Raw genomic sequence first — 17,554 nt, forward strand, 5'->3', positions numbered from 1 at the left:
GCATGTGTTATAAACTAGCAGTGCACAGAAGACTGAAAGGGTTTGTTTTGATAAAGGAATTCACAGCTCTATAAGAGCATAGCAGGGTGACTCCTCATCAAAAACAGTACAATGTTTTAATTGTTTTTACTTTATTATTACTATGTTTAATAGCAAAGAACTGTATATATTTTTTCTTCTTTGAAATGTTCATAGAAAAAGTTTTAAAAATGCAGCAAAAGTGAAAAGAAATCCTGTAATTTACCTCCCTCATTTGAGGACATGATACCTGTGAACAGTTTTGTCTGTATTTTCATATTTGAAAAAATACTGTAAATATTAAATATACATACAGGTAGTCTCTGAATTACAAACGAGTTCTATGCCTGAATCTGTCTTTAAGTCAAATTTGTATATAAGTCAGAACAGTTACCAGTAAAATCTAAATCTGTTTGTAATAAACATCGGCTATACAAATGTTTGTCTTAGTACATGTAGTATATTTTATACCTTTTTAAGCATAGAAAACATTGAAGTAGCATTCCTAGACACACTAAAACAGCTTTAACATAATACAGTGATGTTCTGACAAAGTTTGTTATTCCAAACCATTGTTTGTACTTCAAATTTTTGATAGAATAGGCTTTACTGGGGTTGTTTTATAACTATGGGTTTGATCTGTATGTAAGGGTTTATAACTATGGGTTTGATCTGTATGTAAGGGTTTATAACTATGGGTTTGATCTGTATGTAAGGGTTGAATGTTATAGTTGTACATTAAGTTGGATGTTAACCAGGAGTCTGCCTGTATACTCAAGCATGTATTATACAAATGGAATTGCTCTATGTACATTCACTATTTTTCTAACACCAAAAGACGACAGGTTTAGAGGGATAGGGTAGGGCTGGATCTCAATCTTCCTTAGTTCAAAGTGATATTCTTCATAACATACAGGTATCTTTGTGCCTCCCACAAGCAAAAGGTCTTGGCAGAGTGTTTCTCCTCACCTTGTCTTTTCCCATTGCCTGCTTCCAGTAAACATGCTCTGTTGTATGATTACTAATTCAGTCTCGACTCTCCTGCTTCTCTAAAAGGCTTTGGTCCTTAGGTTGTGTCATTTATTGTAAAGAAGTGTATAATCAGTCAGTTTCATCTGTGCTCTTAGGCATCATTTGACCCCATTCCTTTTTCTAACCCATCTTCAGTTACTGTCTGGGGTTTCAGAAGTCACCTACATTTCACAGATGATGGGTATTTGGAGTTCTGCGTCTTATTTTTAGGTAATTTCCAAGAGAAGAGGACAGTGCTGTTTTAATGCCTCCATTTTTTGAAATTTCTTCATTGTTTTAATGTGCAAATGACTATCACCAATAATGAGCATCAGGCAAGTTGTTCACTGGCCCTCTTTTAGACTATGTGTCACACACGGATGACAACTGAGTACTCCTGAAGTGCTCTTCCACTCCCATTAAAAGTCATGAGTATCTTAACAAATTTGGGAGAGTGATGACTTGGAGCACGCACCAGCTTGTGCCCTGTTCTCCTTCAAGTGCACCCAGCTACTTCCTTATTCTGGAGGTAGGAGACACATTTTCTATGCCCATTCTGCTGTGGTGTTTGCTCACAGATGACTTTACCTCTTCTAATTGCTCCTCCTCAGGCCAGGTTAGGAAAGGCAGACTATCCCAGGGACATGTATGGGGCAATTTCACTAGAATTCCCCAGTGGAAGAGCCTGTGCCACTGACACACCATTCTTCTACTGATGACTTTAAAAACGTTAGAAAAGCAGAAGATAAAACTACAGAACTCCTGGGTATCATCTCCTGGCACTCTTGCAGGCACACAGCTGCCCACTTCCTTAGCCTGTCAAGTTCTACTGATGATGAAAGACCTTTCTCACAACTCCACAACTGCTCCATATTTTAATAAAGAGTTTGCTGTATTTCTCTAACACGTTTTAATTACAAAAAACTAAAATATGTGACATACCTTGAGAACTGGTGCTTTTTCTTCACAAATTAGCACCCGAATGTCAGGGTTTCTTAGATCAGTACAGTAAATCTTCCTGTCCCTTCCACCAGAATACACATGTGTGAAGGCATCATTGACTTGCAGAGCCCAAACACCTTCATCATGAACTCGGTATGTTGCTATACATCTCTGTTGGCCAAGGGACCACAGGCGAATTGTCCCATCAGAACTGCCGGAAAGGCACTGGGAGCAAAGGAAGGAAAAGATAAAGACCTGCCCAAAAGTTTCTGCTTGTCTGGTGTGTTTGACCTTCTCCTCTGACCCCACACGGTCAAACACACACATTTCTAACAAATGGTACTTCTAACTCTAACCAAGGCTTCTGGCAAACGTGCTCCACATGCTGAAATAACCAAAGGCAACAGTGCATGCTCAAGCAGGGGGATGGGATCTTGTGAGCAAAACTGCCTTTGTTCTCTCCATCTGGCTATGTTTTGATTATTATGAGTACTGCAGACAAGTCCTGCTTCAATTATCTACTACTAAGGGAACTGGGGAGTCCTGGTGTGACGCTGTGGGTAAATGCGCCAGACTGCAAAGCTGTTTGAACTGCAAGATTGGTGGTTCAAGCCCACCAGCTGCTCCTTGGAAACCCTATACAGGGTTGCTATGGGTCAGAACTGACTCGATGGCACTTCACAACAACAACAAGCACCTCCTGGTGTGGTGGTGTAAGATAAGCAGAGGACAATTAACTAAAAAGGTGGTGGTTCAAATCTACCAGTCGCTCCTCGGAAACCCTGTAAAGGATCACTATGAGTCAGAACCAACTTGATGGCACTTAACAACAAGCAACTCAAAGAGGAGACGAAGGCTGAGGTGACGGAGTGGAAGTCCACATTTGTTTTAAAACAGCTTCTCCAGATGACTCAGATGCACGGTAAGTGGGACACCAGCAGCCATTTCTGCATCCTCCTTGACCCCTCCTTCATGGCTCTGGATTCCTGATGGCCTGCCAGGTCTTTTAAGAGTCTATTGATGGAGCAAGAAAGCGATCTCATTCCAAGCTTACCACTCATTGTCTCTTGACCTTGGAGACTTCCTGTACAAGCCTCAAATTTAACATCTATTAATGTAAACACTGGGTCCTCAGCATTCAGTTAACATGAGCAATTTGGGCAATTTCTGATGGCTCGGAAGAGTCACACATATTAGGACTGAACACACGGTGAGTCTGACAGAAACAGGTTAAATCAGCCACACTAAACCTGCACTCAGAATGCTTGGCATTCTCTTCCAGTTACCATGGTGACTTGCAGGAAAGGGCAGAAACTTTGTTTCTTTTGGGGGGAAATGTCCCTGAGGAGAAAGCAATGGCTGATGCTGATGTATGAAATTAAGTAGGCAAAGAGCTTAAAGATTGTTGGGGGCTTTTAGGTTTGGAAGATGAGAATGTTAAGAATTTACTGGTCTACTCTGCGACTTGAAGGAGCTCTGGTAGCATAGTGATTGCGAGTCAGGCTGCTAACCAAGATCAGCAGTTTGAAATCACCAGCTGTTCCACAGAAGAAAGATGAGGCTTTCTGCTCCCGTAAAGATTTACCACCTCGGAAACCCTGTACAGGTTGCTATGAGTAGGAACCGATTCCACGGCACATTGCCACCAACCACTACCACCACTGTGACTTGAAGGGGCTTTTAGAACTCTGTTGTTAATGAATGCATACAAGGAGAGTCTCCCCACCAACTGACAAGAACATCAGTGGCTTAATTACTGATACCAACTAGTTCACAAGAGCACCGAGAGACTAATCAATAAAGAAACCATCAGGAGTAAAGTCTCAAGTAGACCTTCAATTAGTGTATAACTGTGCTAGTCTTCTGGAATTCGCCAGTCTAGGAAGAGATGCTTCTCAGAATGGGCAAAGCTGTTAGTAAAGTTTTGATCCCTTGGATCCTAGACTATGAATGTAGAGGATAACAACTCTGGAGCACCTGGTTGTTGGCAGCTGTTAAGCAACTTATGTGTCAACCAACAGAATAATCTCTGATGGTAGTCAGTATTCTAAGACTGATATAAGACCAGCACCCAAACAAAGTAAATGCTTATAAAGTACAATGTCAGCTGAGTTATTTGTAGCACTTGATAGTATACAGTTAAAGAATGTTCTGTTTTATAGGAATTCTAGTGACTGATGGATTGCTGGTGGCACAGGGGTTAAAGATTTGGCTGTGAACTGAAAGGTGGTGGTCTGAATCCACCAGTTGCTCCATGGGAGGTAGATATGGCAGTCTGCTCCTATAAAGATTACAGTCTTGAAAACCATAGAGGGCAGCTCTCACCTATCTAGTAGGGTCATCATGAGTCAATTTATTTGACAGCAACAGGTTAGCAACCAGTATCTTTTGTGGTTACAGGAACTATCAAAAACCCTTCCCTTGCCTCCATCTTTCTAGTGGATAAACATAAAGATCCTCCTTTGTGAGGTGCCTCCTGGGACTAGGACAGAGTGCTCCAAATGGTTCTGCTAAATAAGAAGGGCAACCTGCAGCCCTGACAAGGTGCTAAATAAGAAGGGCAACCTGCAGCCCTGACAAGGTGCTCTGTGTTTTTGCCAATGGAGATGAGAGGTGCCAGTTTACCAGGGCAAGACTGCTGCTGACCAGCAGGGTAAGTTTATGGGATGGTCACTCAGACACGATTACAACAGCTAAGAGCAAGCAAGGTAAGTCAAAGGGGTAAGGAGCAGCCTGACACTGAGAATGCCATAGCCTTACATTAGGTTCAATAAGATTTTATGACCAGAAAAACTCTATCATATACAAGCATGTGACGGACTCAAATCAAGATGGCAGGTTGTTCTAGCTCCTCAAGCAACTGTCTAGGCACACACAGGGATGAAAAGACAGGTGGCTATTGTCCAGCGATGTTGGTACCGAACTAAAACAATTGCAATGGTGGTAGAACTTCTCATAAACAGAAGTTCCTTGAATGGAACCTCAAAGAGTAACACTTACCAAATATGGAGCTTACTTTACAACAAAGGAAGCGAGGCAATAAGCTGATGTCTATAGGATTTACCAGACGATTACACATCCCTTCCCGCAGGTCTCTGACTTAAACACCAAGAGACCCTCCAGTATAGCTGGCAGAGTGCAATAAGACTCTGGTCCAGTAAATCATGCCTGTCTCTTCCACAATACATCAAGAGTTCAAGATTCAGTAAGTAAAAGTTTCTTTCCCCCCCCCCCGCTCTTTCTTTATCCCAAATGAGTAGTTATTATTGTAGCTGTTTTATCAATTCTCTAACATAGATACGTTGTGTAAATTTGTAGGCAGCCTATAAATTCTTAATTTAAGAAAAATGGATTGTGTCAAAACTAAAGAAGAAATGATAACTGCTTAATTACACATTCTAAGACTAACAAGCGACTTCTAAAGTTGTATTACATCACAGCCTCTGCTTATGACAAATGTAGCTAACTTTAGGTGGAGTGCTTCTGCATTTGTACGTGTGATATTCCAATCATCTTAGATAGAAGCATGCTCATCATAAGGACAGAAAAACAAGGCATGGAGTACTATAGGCAGGCCAAGCTTTATAAAGTCTCTAGGTCCACAGCCAGCTTCAAGACACTATTTAACCCTCAAGCCTTCCTTAAGATCAGTCCATGGAGAGACCATGTGTACTACTAGTTCAATACTGGACAAAGCTAACTGAAAAAGCTTAAGTAATCATCTCATATACAGTCTTGAAACTGTATTACAAAACTATAGCAGATTTCTTAAACACACAGGAAAATGGGGCTATAAAGGACTTTCGAGTTTTGGAAAATGTACTGGCTTAGAGACAACAATATACTTGAATACCATGAATCCTCTTCCCTAGGCCACACAGCCCATTAACACCAAGACCCTGCTACATCTCTCAAAATCGCCAAAGGCCTCTTCAAGCTTCTCCAGGTTCTAAAATAGGGTCTTATTCCTTTGGCTAGTTTTTAAAACTTTCCTTTAACCTCTGAAAACAGACAAAGGTTTCTCCTCTCTATAAGGTAATTTCCCTAATAAGCTTTTTTCCATAATGTAACAAAAGTGTCATAGTCCGAAGGAGCTTTTCATCTCATCATCTTCTGACTCTCCCTTTTCTGGTCCTAGCACCATCAATCACAATTAGCTCTGGACTCTTCGTTGTCCATTGAAAACAGTGGCTGCAGAAAGTAGGGAGATATGGGAGAGGTATGTCATACCATGAAGTGGTACTCAGTTTTTAATTATCTTCACTAATAACATATTTTTTCTACTGCTGCAGAACCAACAGAATTGTGACATATATTCACAAATTATGTAGCTGACACAGTACTACTGCATGTTTAAACGTTACTATACTGTTTTTCTTTGAAAGGTTGACACTAAACATTATGCTAAGAATGTAAACTTCAAGACTATATCCACATAGTCAACTGACAAGATATGTCCTGAAGCCAGACTCACTGTGAAGAAATTTTCCACTTATTATTTGTACACTGGCAAGAAGCATTCAATACCAAAGCTGCCTTCTGCTTTACACAAAGTAACATTTTACATTGTTTTCTCCTGTAAGTACAAAATTGCATTTACATTAGAATTATTCTGAGGAAATTTCTTGTTCTCCCTTTATTTAAAAGGGATGCGTACACAAAACAGTAACTTAAAATTTGGATTATGAGGGGGCTTCAAAAAGTTCATGGAAAACTGGAACTAAAAAATAATAGAATTTTTCCACAAACTTATGGAAGTGCCCTCAGGTATGATGCAGTGAGTATATTATGAATTAAAAAACAAGTCACTATGCTGAGTGAAATTAGTCAGTCACAAAAGGACAAATATTGCATAAGACCTATGTTTAAAAAGCTTAAAAGATATGCACACTAAAAGGAAAGGAAAAAAAAAAGTTCTCTGCTGGTAATGGGAGTGGGGGCAGAGGACAGTACAGCACAGGTTAGGGCATAGACACATCATAGTTTGGATGTTGAGGAGGGCAATACACAAGAAGGGAGAGAGGGATGGAGGAACAGGGTAGATAGAGGAACACTGAGGCAGGTTTGAATGGGCTAAATGGGACAGAGGTAAATGGTGATGTATGCTCAACCTAGAACAACAGGGCTCTGTGATACAGGGGTTGAGCTTTGTGATTCAGGGATTGAGGCATAGTATAAATAGGTAAAAGAGGGAAAATAATGTTAAGATGCTTGACTGTCTTATGAATATTGGTTTCCCTTGCCTACTACTGTAAAACAGACACTTGCAAGGGATAGAAAGGAAGATTGGGAAACATGATTACAGAATCTTACAAGCCTATCTTCAGCCTATAAATGACAGGAATACTTAAAAGAGGTTCTAGAACTTGCACAGTGAAACTGGCTTTTTGTGCAGCCTTTGTAGTTTATAGAACCATAGGTGGAATCCTGATCCCCTTCCAGAACCTTATGAGGTAGGACATTCCCACTTGAAAGGACAAGCAGACCAACCTGGAATAACTAGAGAACAGAAGATACTTCTTGAAAGAAAGACCAGCAGGAAAAATCCAAAAATCAAAACTGACAGTCTTATTGGCTACTACAAGAATATGAAAGTTGTTTGCTGAGGAGCGATCAAGGCAAGCAATCAAGTCCCCTCAGGACAAACCCCCCTCCAAGACTGAAACTCAAAGGGAACACACAAGTATGCACATAGGTGACTACGCTGGTCACCTGGTGAACAGGAGAGGGAAAGGCAGCAATGAAGATATGGGCTGAGTCTGATCACGTTTCATAGACTCCTGTCGACCAGGAGATGAGACAGAGAAGAGGAAGGGCTGGTTTGTCCGAAGTGCTGTGAAACCTGGGGACTCCTGAGCTTGTGAACAAGGACACAGCCATGGAGGGCAAGAGCTGAGAGTGAAGCGTCCAGCTGATATGAAGTGAGAGGAGATGCACAACACCACCCAAATTTGTAGATAGTACTTCTTTGACCTAGCCTCCATGTCTTGATGATCAGAACTCGACTAGAGAAAGATTAAAAAAAAAATTCTTGATAAAGGAAACAGGTGTAAATTTCTATAATCTAACTTGACCTATACTTATAGATACAGTAGCTCAAATACCAACTGAAAGGGAAGGAATCTTCACATCAAGGATCAATCCTATCCCCTCTGTACACAGGGCTGATAGGGACAGGCAACTTAGACAATGGCTAACTAAAAGTGGAGGGGGGGGAGGGGAGTGGGCATAAAGGCACTAAGTGACTGGTTTACAAGTTTTCAAGAGGGAATTAACTTTCAAAGTGTGCAGGGGAAGGTAGAATCTCCACTGAACAGTTTTCATCTTGTCTAGATGGGTCTGGTGAAAGAAGATGGGGATAAGATTCTTATGATTCAATAGTGAGTAATTGTTATCATGACTAATTGCGACTGTCACAATTATAAAAGGAAAAGTTCTGTAACAAAACGGGGAGAGCAATTGATCTTACAGTCGAGGAAGAGAGGACCCTAAGACCATCAAGGGAGAAGAATATGAGAGGAATGTGGGGCCCTATCCAGAGAAGCGAAGTCCTGGTGTGGCGCTGTGGGTTAATGTGCCAGAATGCAAACCCGTTTGAACTGCAAGGTCGGCAGTTCAAGCTCACCAGCTGCTCCTCGGAAACCCTATACATGATCGCTATGGGTCAGAACCGACTCGATGGCACCTCACAACAACAACAACATCCAGAGAAGCAGCGACAACAGAGATGGAGACAGAGATGAGGACATGAAGAGATGGAACAGCTGAAGACTCTAGACTCATGGAAAGAGAAAGGCTGTGTGCTGGCAGTCACAGGCAGGCTTACAGAACGTTTCCTTTGGTTGTTTAAATGATTATATATTCCTGAGTGCTTTATGTGTACATCTGCTCCCCCCCAAAAAATAAAAAACAGAGTAGAAGCAAATACTGTTCAGTGATTATGCATGCACAGAGGATACTGTAATCACTGCAATGAAACGATGAGTGTAAAACCAATGTTCTCCCATATAAACTCAGTCAATCAATCACAATAAAAACTTAAAAAAAAAAAAAAAAACACATGTCACAGTTTACAGATATGTGTGTGGCTTTTGGTTCAAATCAACATATATAACAGAACTCAAAATGTGGAAGTTTCTACTGCATACATTTTTGAGAGGTCACAAGAGAAACATCCAAATAAAGTACATACCTGTGTGCCATCTCTGTTCAACAGTAATGCTTTGACATTATCTGTGTGCCCTTTAAGCTTCATTAGTTTCGCACATGTTCTTGGATCCCATACTCTTAAAACCTGAGAAATTTTAACAAAACATTACACAAATTGAGTATGTACATAATCAAATTGAAATAACAGACTTTTATAAATCAAATCACATTCACTGAAATCTGAGAAGCAAATACTGCTCTGCCAGTGGATAATCTCTAAGGCTCCCAACCTTTGTCAAGCAGAAGGAAGCCTTTCTAATGTCGTAAATGGCACAGGATTCTCCCTCTCCGTTCCTTGTACTTCCTGCTTTCTACAGCAGTGATTCTCTTATTTATTTGCTCAGACAAAACCCCATTTGTAGCAATCACCAGGCAAAGACACTGTCTACATATTGAATGATCACATGGATCAAATTACTTTAGTTTCTTTTGTTTTCTGGTGCTTATTAAATAGAGCGTCAACTTTAAGGTCCCTCTTACCTTTTCAGTGGACCCTGATACAATGATTGTTCCCAGTTGATTCATTGCCAGGCTATAAATGGAATCTTTGTTCCCACTTAACGAAGAAGCTATTAAGGACAAATGCAGCTAAATGTTAACAAATGTTTAGTAATCAGCAAAACTTGAAAGTTTAATTATTCAGTTTAGAAATCCTTATCTTTATGAGTGCTCTAAGGAAAATAAATTTATAATAGAGATAATTCCAAGCAGGAGTAATGCTATAAAAATTTACGTCTTTTCTGGATTTGAATATCCATAGGAATTACTCAATAAATACATGCAAAATTGAACTGTATTGTCATTAAAAATTATGCAAATATGTATTATATTTTCAAATGTAAGTGCCAGTAAATGTAAAACATCAATCTCATGAATGTTCAAAGAAGTACAAATACAAATAAAACTATTATTTTGACCTATCAAATCAAACAAAAAACAAGGTAATAATTCTAAAAAAATAATATATTGTAAAATGCACTCTTGTAACATTATTTATGGGAGGATAAATTGATAAAACATTTCTGGAAGGAAATCAGGTAATGTGTAGCAAGGATCAAAAATGTTCTTGCTCTTTTATTTAGAACTCAACATCACTAAAATGAAAAGAGTTACATATAAAACTAATTAAAGTATTTAGAAAAGTACTTGCTTGTAGTAAATGCTCAATGAATGTTAACAATTAGTATTATTTGTAGAATCATTAAAAAACAAAATACAACAACGCAAAAGTTTGTATGACATCCTCTCTAGACCATTCTAAGGAAAACATTTCTGCAGTAGCATAGTTAATCACTAAGCCTGGACCATCTTTGCCCCGCCCCCCTTTTTTTGCTTTGCTTCCTGTCATTGGTGTTTCTTTGAAGCATGCCTTCTATCTAGAGACTTAAGAGTTACCAACAACCGAAATGCTGATAGTGTACAAGTGAAAATCAGAGCAAGGAGAACACAGCGTTTAGATCTTCACATGTTTACTGACAAACAAAGTGGAACAAAATCCAAGAAACTATAAACACTAGCCACCCAACTTGCCCTCCGTGGCACGTACTAGATTATATTAGTAAAAACTGTTTTAGCTATGTCAATTTGAATACTCCACAAAGTCAAGACAAACAGGACATATTATTGCGGGGATTAGCCAGACATGTACTCCTAAGAGTTCAATCTGACACTTGGCCTAGAGGATTCTAAAATAAGCTGGGCTAGGCATGAGGACGAGTTTCAAGTCTAGACTTGTGTAAATCTGACCTGAGAGTGAGAGATTTCTAAGCTGATAGGCATTCGTGCTACTAAGCTGCTGTGAATGCCTTTGAATTGCCTCTAGAAGTAAGTTAGCTTCTTCTAGAATTCGCTGCATTCTCTAGGGTTACTGTGAAAGATGAACTGGCACAATGGCAGCTGCAATGGGCTCAAACGTAGCATAGACTGTGAGGTTGGCACAGGACCAAGCAGTGGACTATTCTGTTGTGCAAAGGGCCACTAAGAGTTGGCACCGACTCAATGGCACCTAACAACAATAACAACAACTTGGAAAGAGTCCTTCTAAATTGGCGCTGGAAACTTTCTTTCTTTACTCTGGTATTTTCCATCTTGGCCATTAACTCGAAGCCTCTTAATATATAGTAACACTTTTTTTTTTAAAGTCAAAAACTGCCTACTTTGACATGTAAATCACCATCTCCATCAACAATATGTGTTGAGTGTGTGACTTGGGGCCAGGCAATGCTGTGGGAAATACAAAGTAGTAGTAATAAGACAGACTCTTCTGCCCTGTAGGAACTTACACTTTAGCTAGGGAGCTAAGACATGCACACGTACAAAAATGAGCAAGTTAGACCTGGAGAAGTTACTATTTTTAGACTGCAGTGAAGAACTAGCTCCCTGTTGTTCAATCATACTATTGGGAGCTAAAATGCTGTACATAAAAGCACTCTCAAAGTATGAACCAATGTCTTGGTACAAACCTATCAAAGACGTTTTATAAGCCATTCTTTATTTATGTCATCTTGGATCACTGTCAAAGAAATTTTTTTCAAACACCTTACTTGTGACAGTGTTATTGGAGGCAGTCAATGCTGTTAAGGTATTCACATCCCAAAGGAATATTTGTCTGTCCAATCCAGCTGATGCTACCAGTTCTTTATCCTTGGCATATGCTAAGGCTTTTACATAATCCTGTAACAGAACAGATACACTATGATCTACTCAACAGACTGATAAGAAAGTGAGTCACATAAAGCACTGAGATCTCCATATTACACTAGAGACATTAGTTATTTTACCTTATGTGTCCTTAATGTTGACATGCAAAATCCCTTATGTGCATTCCATACTTTTACTGTTGTGTCAGAAGAAGCAGATATTACTAGAAGAGGCACACAAATTAAGAAACCCCTTAGTATGACTTACAGCTACTTTATAAAGCTTTATCTTAAAACAATATAACATCATTTCAAGCTATCGTTCACATGTATGCACACACACACTAGAATATTTGTAACATTATTTCAAATGGGTTTGAGAAAATTTTCTGTAACACACAGTATAAACTCAGTAAGTTGATCTTACCAAAATTTGAACAAAAAGGTATACTAGTAAAGCTTAAAGAATATCTATTGCACGAGTCTACTTAAACGTGGGGGTTTCAAAAAGTCCATGGAAAAGTAGAATTAAAAGATAATGGAATTTTTCCACCAACTTTTTGAAGACCTCTCACATACTGTTCAAAAGCAGGCAAAACTAAACTACGTTGTTTAAAAGTCAGGAGAGTAATTACTGTTGGACAAGGGGGAAAGTGGCTAGAAGGGGGTTGCAAGGGGATTTCTGTTAAATTCTGTCTCTTGATTTAGGTACAAAGGGATGTTCACTCTGTGAATATTTACTCGTGCATATAAAAAGCTTTTTACATGCTTTTCTAAATGTATGTAAAAAAATGCTAAACTTTTTAATATAATTTCTAACATTCTATAAAAAAAGGAAAAATATATCCGATTGAATAAAAACTTTCAGAAATCCAATCATACAAAGAAGTACTTACATGTTTTCCCATTACAGCAGAGTACAATATCATTTACCCAATCAGTATGGTGCTCCATAGATGCTATATACGGGTCTTGCTGAAATCACAAGAAAAATCACAAATGTGTTAGTTTAAATTAGAGGCAGCTACAGGCTCTAGGCCCAAGGAGTGAGTAAGACTGTGTGCCTGCAGGCGGGAGGCTGGCTTGCACAATGTGCCCTTTGGACATTTAAATAAATATATACTTTTTGTTTTTTATGTATACATCAAATATTTTTGCTTTGTTCACTTATGAAATCTAAGATATAAATGGGGAGTCACATGAAGGGATAGAATAACTGCTGTTTCAGGGACGGAACTGTAATCACTGAGATGAAACAAAGTGTAAAATTTGTTGAATGTAAAGTTGATGATCTTGTCTGTTAAACCTTCACTCAATTCACAATTTTTTGTTATTGTTAAGTGCAATCAAGTCAGTTCTGACCCACAGCGACCCTGTATAGGGTTTCTGAGGAGCTTCCGGTGAGCCTGAGCCGCCGACCTTGCCATTCACAATAAAAAGTACTAAAAAAGAATTTTAAAAAGACCACACATACACAAAAATGTTATATTAGAGGATGAAACATGACAAAGTATAAAAATCAGTTGCCATTGAGTCAATTACAACTCATGGCTACCACATGTGCTTCAGAGCTGAACTAGGCCCCATTGGGTATTTAATGGCTAAGGGTTTGGAATAGATAGCCAGGCCTTTCTTCTGAGAGGCTTCTGGGTAGATGGAAACTTCCAACCTTGCAATTAGCAGCTAAGTACTGTTTAGTGTTTTTACTGCAAACGATAGACTTGCTTATTAATAATCAATTAACACAATACATTGCTTTAAGGTTGTAAAATTAACAAGTGAATTTACTGTTTCATTTCACCAAACAAGTGATGCTTCCAGATAACAGATATAAATAAAATTTTTTCCTTCAAGGGAGTTTTTAATTTATTACCTATGAGTGGGAATAGGCTGATAGCACACACTACAACAGGTTTCTAGGACAACTGTTTAGTTCCTATGCATTGTGGTAGTGAAGGTAACAAGCTCGGAGCTAGGCACTGAGGCTACCACAAGATGTCACTAGAAGGGATTTACTACAAAGAATGGGAATCTGTAGGCTGGAGACACTTGCACCAGTGGTGGCAGAGGCCAAAAGGAGCAGGATGAGTGTCCTGAGACGCCCAGCCTGACCAAAGGAGGGAGATGAGCAATTGGGCTTGTAGCTTCCTCCTCCTGTTTTTACCTTCTGAATTTAATATTCCTCTCAAGAAATCGACAGTCCTTCAGAGAAGAAATAGAAGATAGGGGCTGAGGGAGTACTACCATTTCAGTTCAGTAACCTAAGAGTTCTTCCATTACTCTCTGGCTTAATTACCTGGTGAGGCCTTTTAAAAAAAGAATATTCAGTTATATCCTACACCCAAGACGAGCAAGTTCTAGCTACTTCATGATCAAAGAGAACAGCTCTCTATAAGTCTGAGAAATGACGCTATTTAATCATGTCAAAAAGCTGTATGTGGACAAGATAGACAGCTTTCCCTGATTCTTCAGGTTGGTCCATGTAACTGATTTTCTTCATTTGTTTGAAATATTATGAATTCCTAGAACAGCAGTATCCCAAATCAGATGTAAGTACTAAAAAACATTTCAAAGCCAAACAAAATGGCTTTCTTAGTTTCCATACTTTTGACATTGGGCCACCAATTGTTTCCATTTGTTAAATAACTCAAAGCCTGCTGGACCAAAGTCCAGCAACTATGTAAAGTAGTTCTTTACCCAAACCAGAACACCAGACTATTATAGCTTGTTAAAGAGACAAAGAATTTTAAAGATATACAAGGTCAAGCATCAGGGTTTTCAAGTTCTAATCTTCATTATAAGCCATTAAACCATGGGCCTTCTTTGAACCTGTTTTCCCATTTACAAAAATGGATGATAAAAGCATCACTGGAAGGATTATTTTAAGAATTAAAGTCATATTGGTAAGAAAATGCTAACAGTGTCTGGCACATAGTAAGGGCCCAATAAATGCTTCTTTTTCCTTTTTGCACCTTCATGTTTATGCTATACACTACACAGGCATTCAAACGAAATGTCATTTCCATTTGACTAGAGGGTTTATCATGGTGAATATATATTTAAATCATGTCTCTTGCTCCAGAAAGCAAGGCCTAAATAAACCTTCCAAAGAAGGGAGCATGCTGCCTGTGTAATTTTACATCAACCTTATGCTATCTAATGAAGACTATATCTGTTTTGTGCAGACCCTAATAACCTTTAAATGAAGAAATAAAATACTTGCTCAAGATTAATGATAAGTGTAAAAGTACATTCAACGTTCTTTTTTAGTAGCACTGACAGGGTTGCCAAGTAGCTTTTGGAACATATTTAAAGTTACCTCTCCCTAACAGAGAAATCTCTGTTCGCTAGCAGAAGAGAGTTGTTTTCACAAACCTACTTTACAGAGTCCTTGTCTTAGCTAAAGGATTGCTGGGGGCGCTGTGGCCTATGCACTGGACTGCTAGCTGCAAGCTGGTTCAAACCCACCTGCTGCTCTGCAGAACCGCTCCTGTAAAGATTTACAGTCTGGGAAGCCGTAAGGAGTCAGTAGCTCTACTCTTGTCCTACACAGGGTCGCTGTAAGTCAGACTGACTCAATGGCAGTACAAGTAAGCGAAGACACTTGTAAAACTCCTCAGGGCTGTTTTTCTCAGAAACTTACACAATGTGAAGTGTGCCAAAGACCTCAATGCTGAGAGATTACATAGGAGCTTGGAAAACAACAATATTGGATAGGGGAAGCCATTTATTCCAAATTTACTCTGAGGATAAATTTAAGACGTAAACTCAATTGCCTCTTTACCTTGTGCTGATTTACACTCCATATTCTTATGATGGAGTCTCTACCGGCTGTGAAGAGTCTGTTTAACGCTGGATCCAGCTGCAGGGCGTTGACTCCATTACGGTTGTACTTCTCCACTTCATCTCGAATAACATAGGAGACCTGACAAACATCCAACAGTTGTTTTTTTTTGAGTTATAAAACATGAAATGGCAAAATGCAGTCTACTAATGGAGTCCTGGTGCGGTGCTGTGGGCTAATGCGCCAGACTGCAAAGTTGTTTTGAACTGTCAGGCTGGTGGTTCAAGCTCACCAGCTGCTCCTTGGAAACCCTATACAGAGTCGCTATGGGTTGGAACCGACTCGACGGCACTTAACAACAACAACAATGGTCAAAGTGAAATTCAAAATCCTGTGTTGAATAGAACTTATTTTTCAATCCAGTAAAAGTTTACATTTTATTTTACTCTTTGCACCAGCTCCTATCACTTATCCTATTCATTTCTTTCGAAGTCCTTACTACATTTAACTTTTATACTTAGTTTGCATCTGTTCCATTAAAACAAAAGTTGCAAGAGGTAAGGGAATGTTTTGCCTTGTTCATCCCATTACTATATCCCCCTTATACTGTTGGGAGTATATTGTTGTTGTTAAGCATCGTGGAGTTGGTTCCGACTCATAGTGACCCCGCACAGGGTTTCCAAGGCTATTATAAATCTTTACGGGAGCAGAATGCCTCATCTTTCTCACGCGGAACTGCTGGTAGTTTCGAACTGCTGACCTTGCGGTTCGCAGCCCGATTCATAACCCCTTCGCTACCAGAGTTCCTTGTTGGGAGTATATAAGATTTAGTAAATATCTTTGACATGAAACAGATTTTTAAAAGCCATCAGGAACCAACGTCAAGTTGGCTTCAATGTCAACTTTGGTATCTCTAAAGCTTTCCTTCTCTGGGGCTTCAAGGTCTCTAATCAGCTTCTCTATCAGAACATTTCCTTTAGCAGATTTAGCACTGTACTGCTACCCACAAGGTCGGCAGTTCAAACCCACCAGTTGCTACACTGGAGAAAGATGAGGCTTTCTGCTCCGATAAAGATTTACAGCCTCGGAAACCCTCTATCAGGTTGCTATGAGCTGAAGCTGATTTGATAGCACACTCGCCACTCGCAGGTAACAGCAACACATGTAGCCTATTAGAAGCTCGATTTCCAATATGGTCAGACTGGTCTAGTGGGGAAAGATCAGAGAATATCAATATGACTGTCAGTCAGGTGGAAAGAAATTCTCAGCAAATCAAGTGTAGGCCAAGCTTTTCAAGGTTGTCTACTACAGACATGTGATTTAAAATGGCAAACAGAGGTATCCTATTTGGATAAAGTTGGAACACGTCTCTATAAAATTCCATTTTAAAAATCATAAAAATGTTGATATATATCTAGAAATGAAAATTTATTTTTCAAACGAAATTTGTATGGTCCAATGCGGTTGATTTGAACTACAAGGTTGGTGGTTCAAATCTACTAGCCACTCCTCGGAAACCTTATACAGGGTCACTATGAGTTGGAACCGACTCAACAGCACTTAACAACAACAACAATACAGTAGCGTAGAGCAATCAATATAAAAATGTTTCCAAACATTAAATGCATAATATACTAAAAAATAAACACACAAATCTGGAGGATAAACACATACAAGCGTCCTTCAAAAAATTTGTGGAATAAAAAAAGTTTGTGGAAAAATGGAATTGAAAGATGATGGAATTTTTCCACAAATTTTTTGACGCCCTCTAGTACAATGATTTGTTCATTTCAAATACCTTCTTTAGACAGCCTAAGAGATGACTATACACATGGACCTCACTAGATGGAATACACAGAAATCAAAATGACTACATTTGCAGAAAGTGATGATGGAAAAGCTCCATATCATCAGTCAAAACGAGGCCGGGGCAGACTGTCAAACAGACCAT

At 39.2% G+C, this 17,554-nt stretch overlaps 1 protein-coding gene across 3 annotated transcripts in view; it reads right to left on the reverse strand.

Moving 5' to 3' along the window:
• WDR48 (WD repeat domain 48) overlaps positions 1-17,554 on the reverse strand; it is a 72,065-nt gene that overhangs the window by 26,072 nt on the left and 28,439 nt on the right. Inside the window, exons 2-8 of one of the 3 annotated variants that reach the window (XM_006869129.1) lie at positions 15,604-15,744; positions 12,716-12,794; positions 11,961-12,043; positions 11,724-11,853; positions 9,661-9,749; positions 9,164-9,265; positions 1,972-2,196 (exon numbers count right to left, since the gene is read on the reverse strand). In XM_006869129.1, the coding sequence (XP_006869191.1) occupies positions 1,972-2,196; positions 9,164-9,265; positions 9,661-9,749; positions 11,724-11,853; positions 11,961-12,043; positions 12,716-12,794; positions 15,604-15,744 (849 nt within the window). The remainder of the gene's footprint in view (positions 1-1,971; positions 2,197-9,163; positions 9,266-9,660; positions 9,750-11,723; positions 11,854-11,960; positions 12,044-12,715; positions 12,795-15,603; positions 15,745-17,554) is intronic. The other 2 variants (XM_006869130.1, XM_006869131.1) reach the window with 2 other exon arrangements.

The sequence above is a fragment of the Chrysochloris asiatica genome, unplaced genomic scaffold (genome assembly GCF_000296735.1).
Source record: "Chrysochloris asiatica unplaced genomic scaffold, ChrAsi1.0 scaffold00127, whole genome shotgun sequence".
In the NCBI taxonomy this organism is placed as follows: domain Eukaryota; kingdom Metazoa; phylum Chordata; class Mammalia; order Afrosoricida; family Chrysochloridae; genus Chrysochloris; species Chrysochloris asiatica.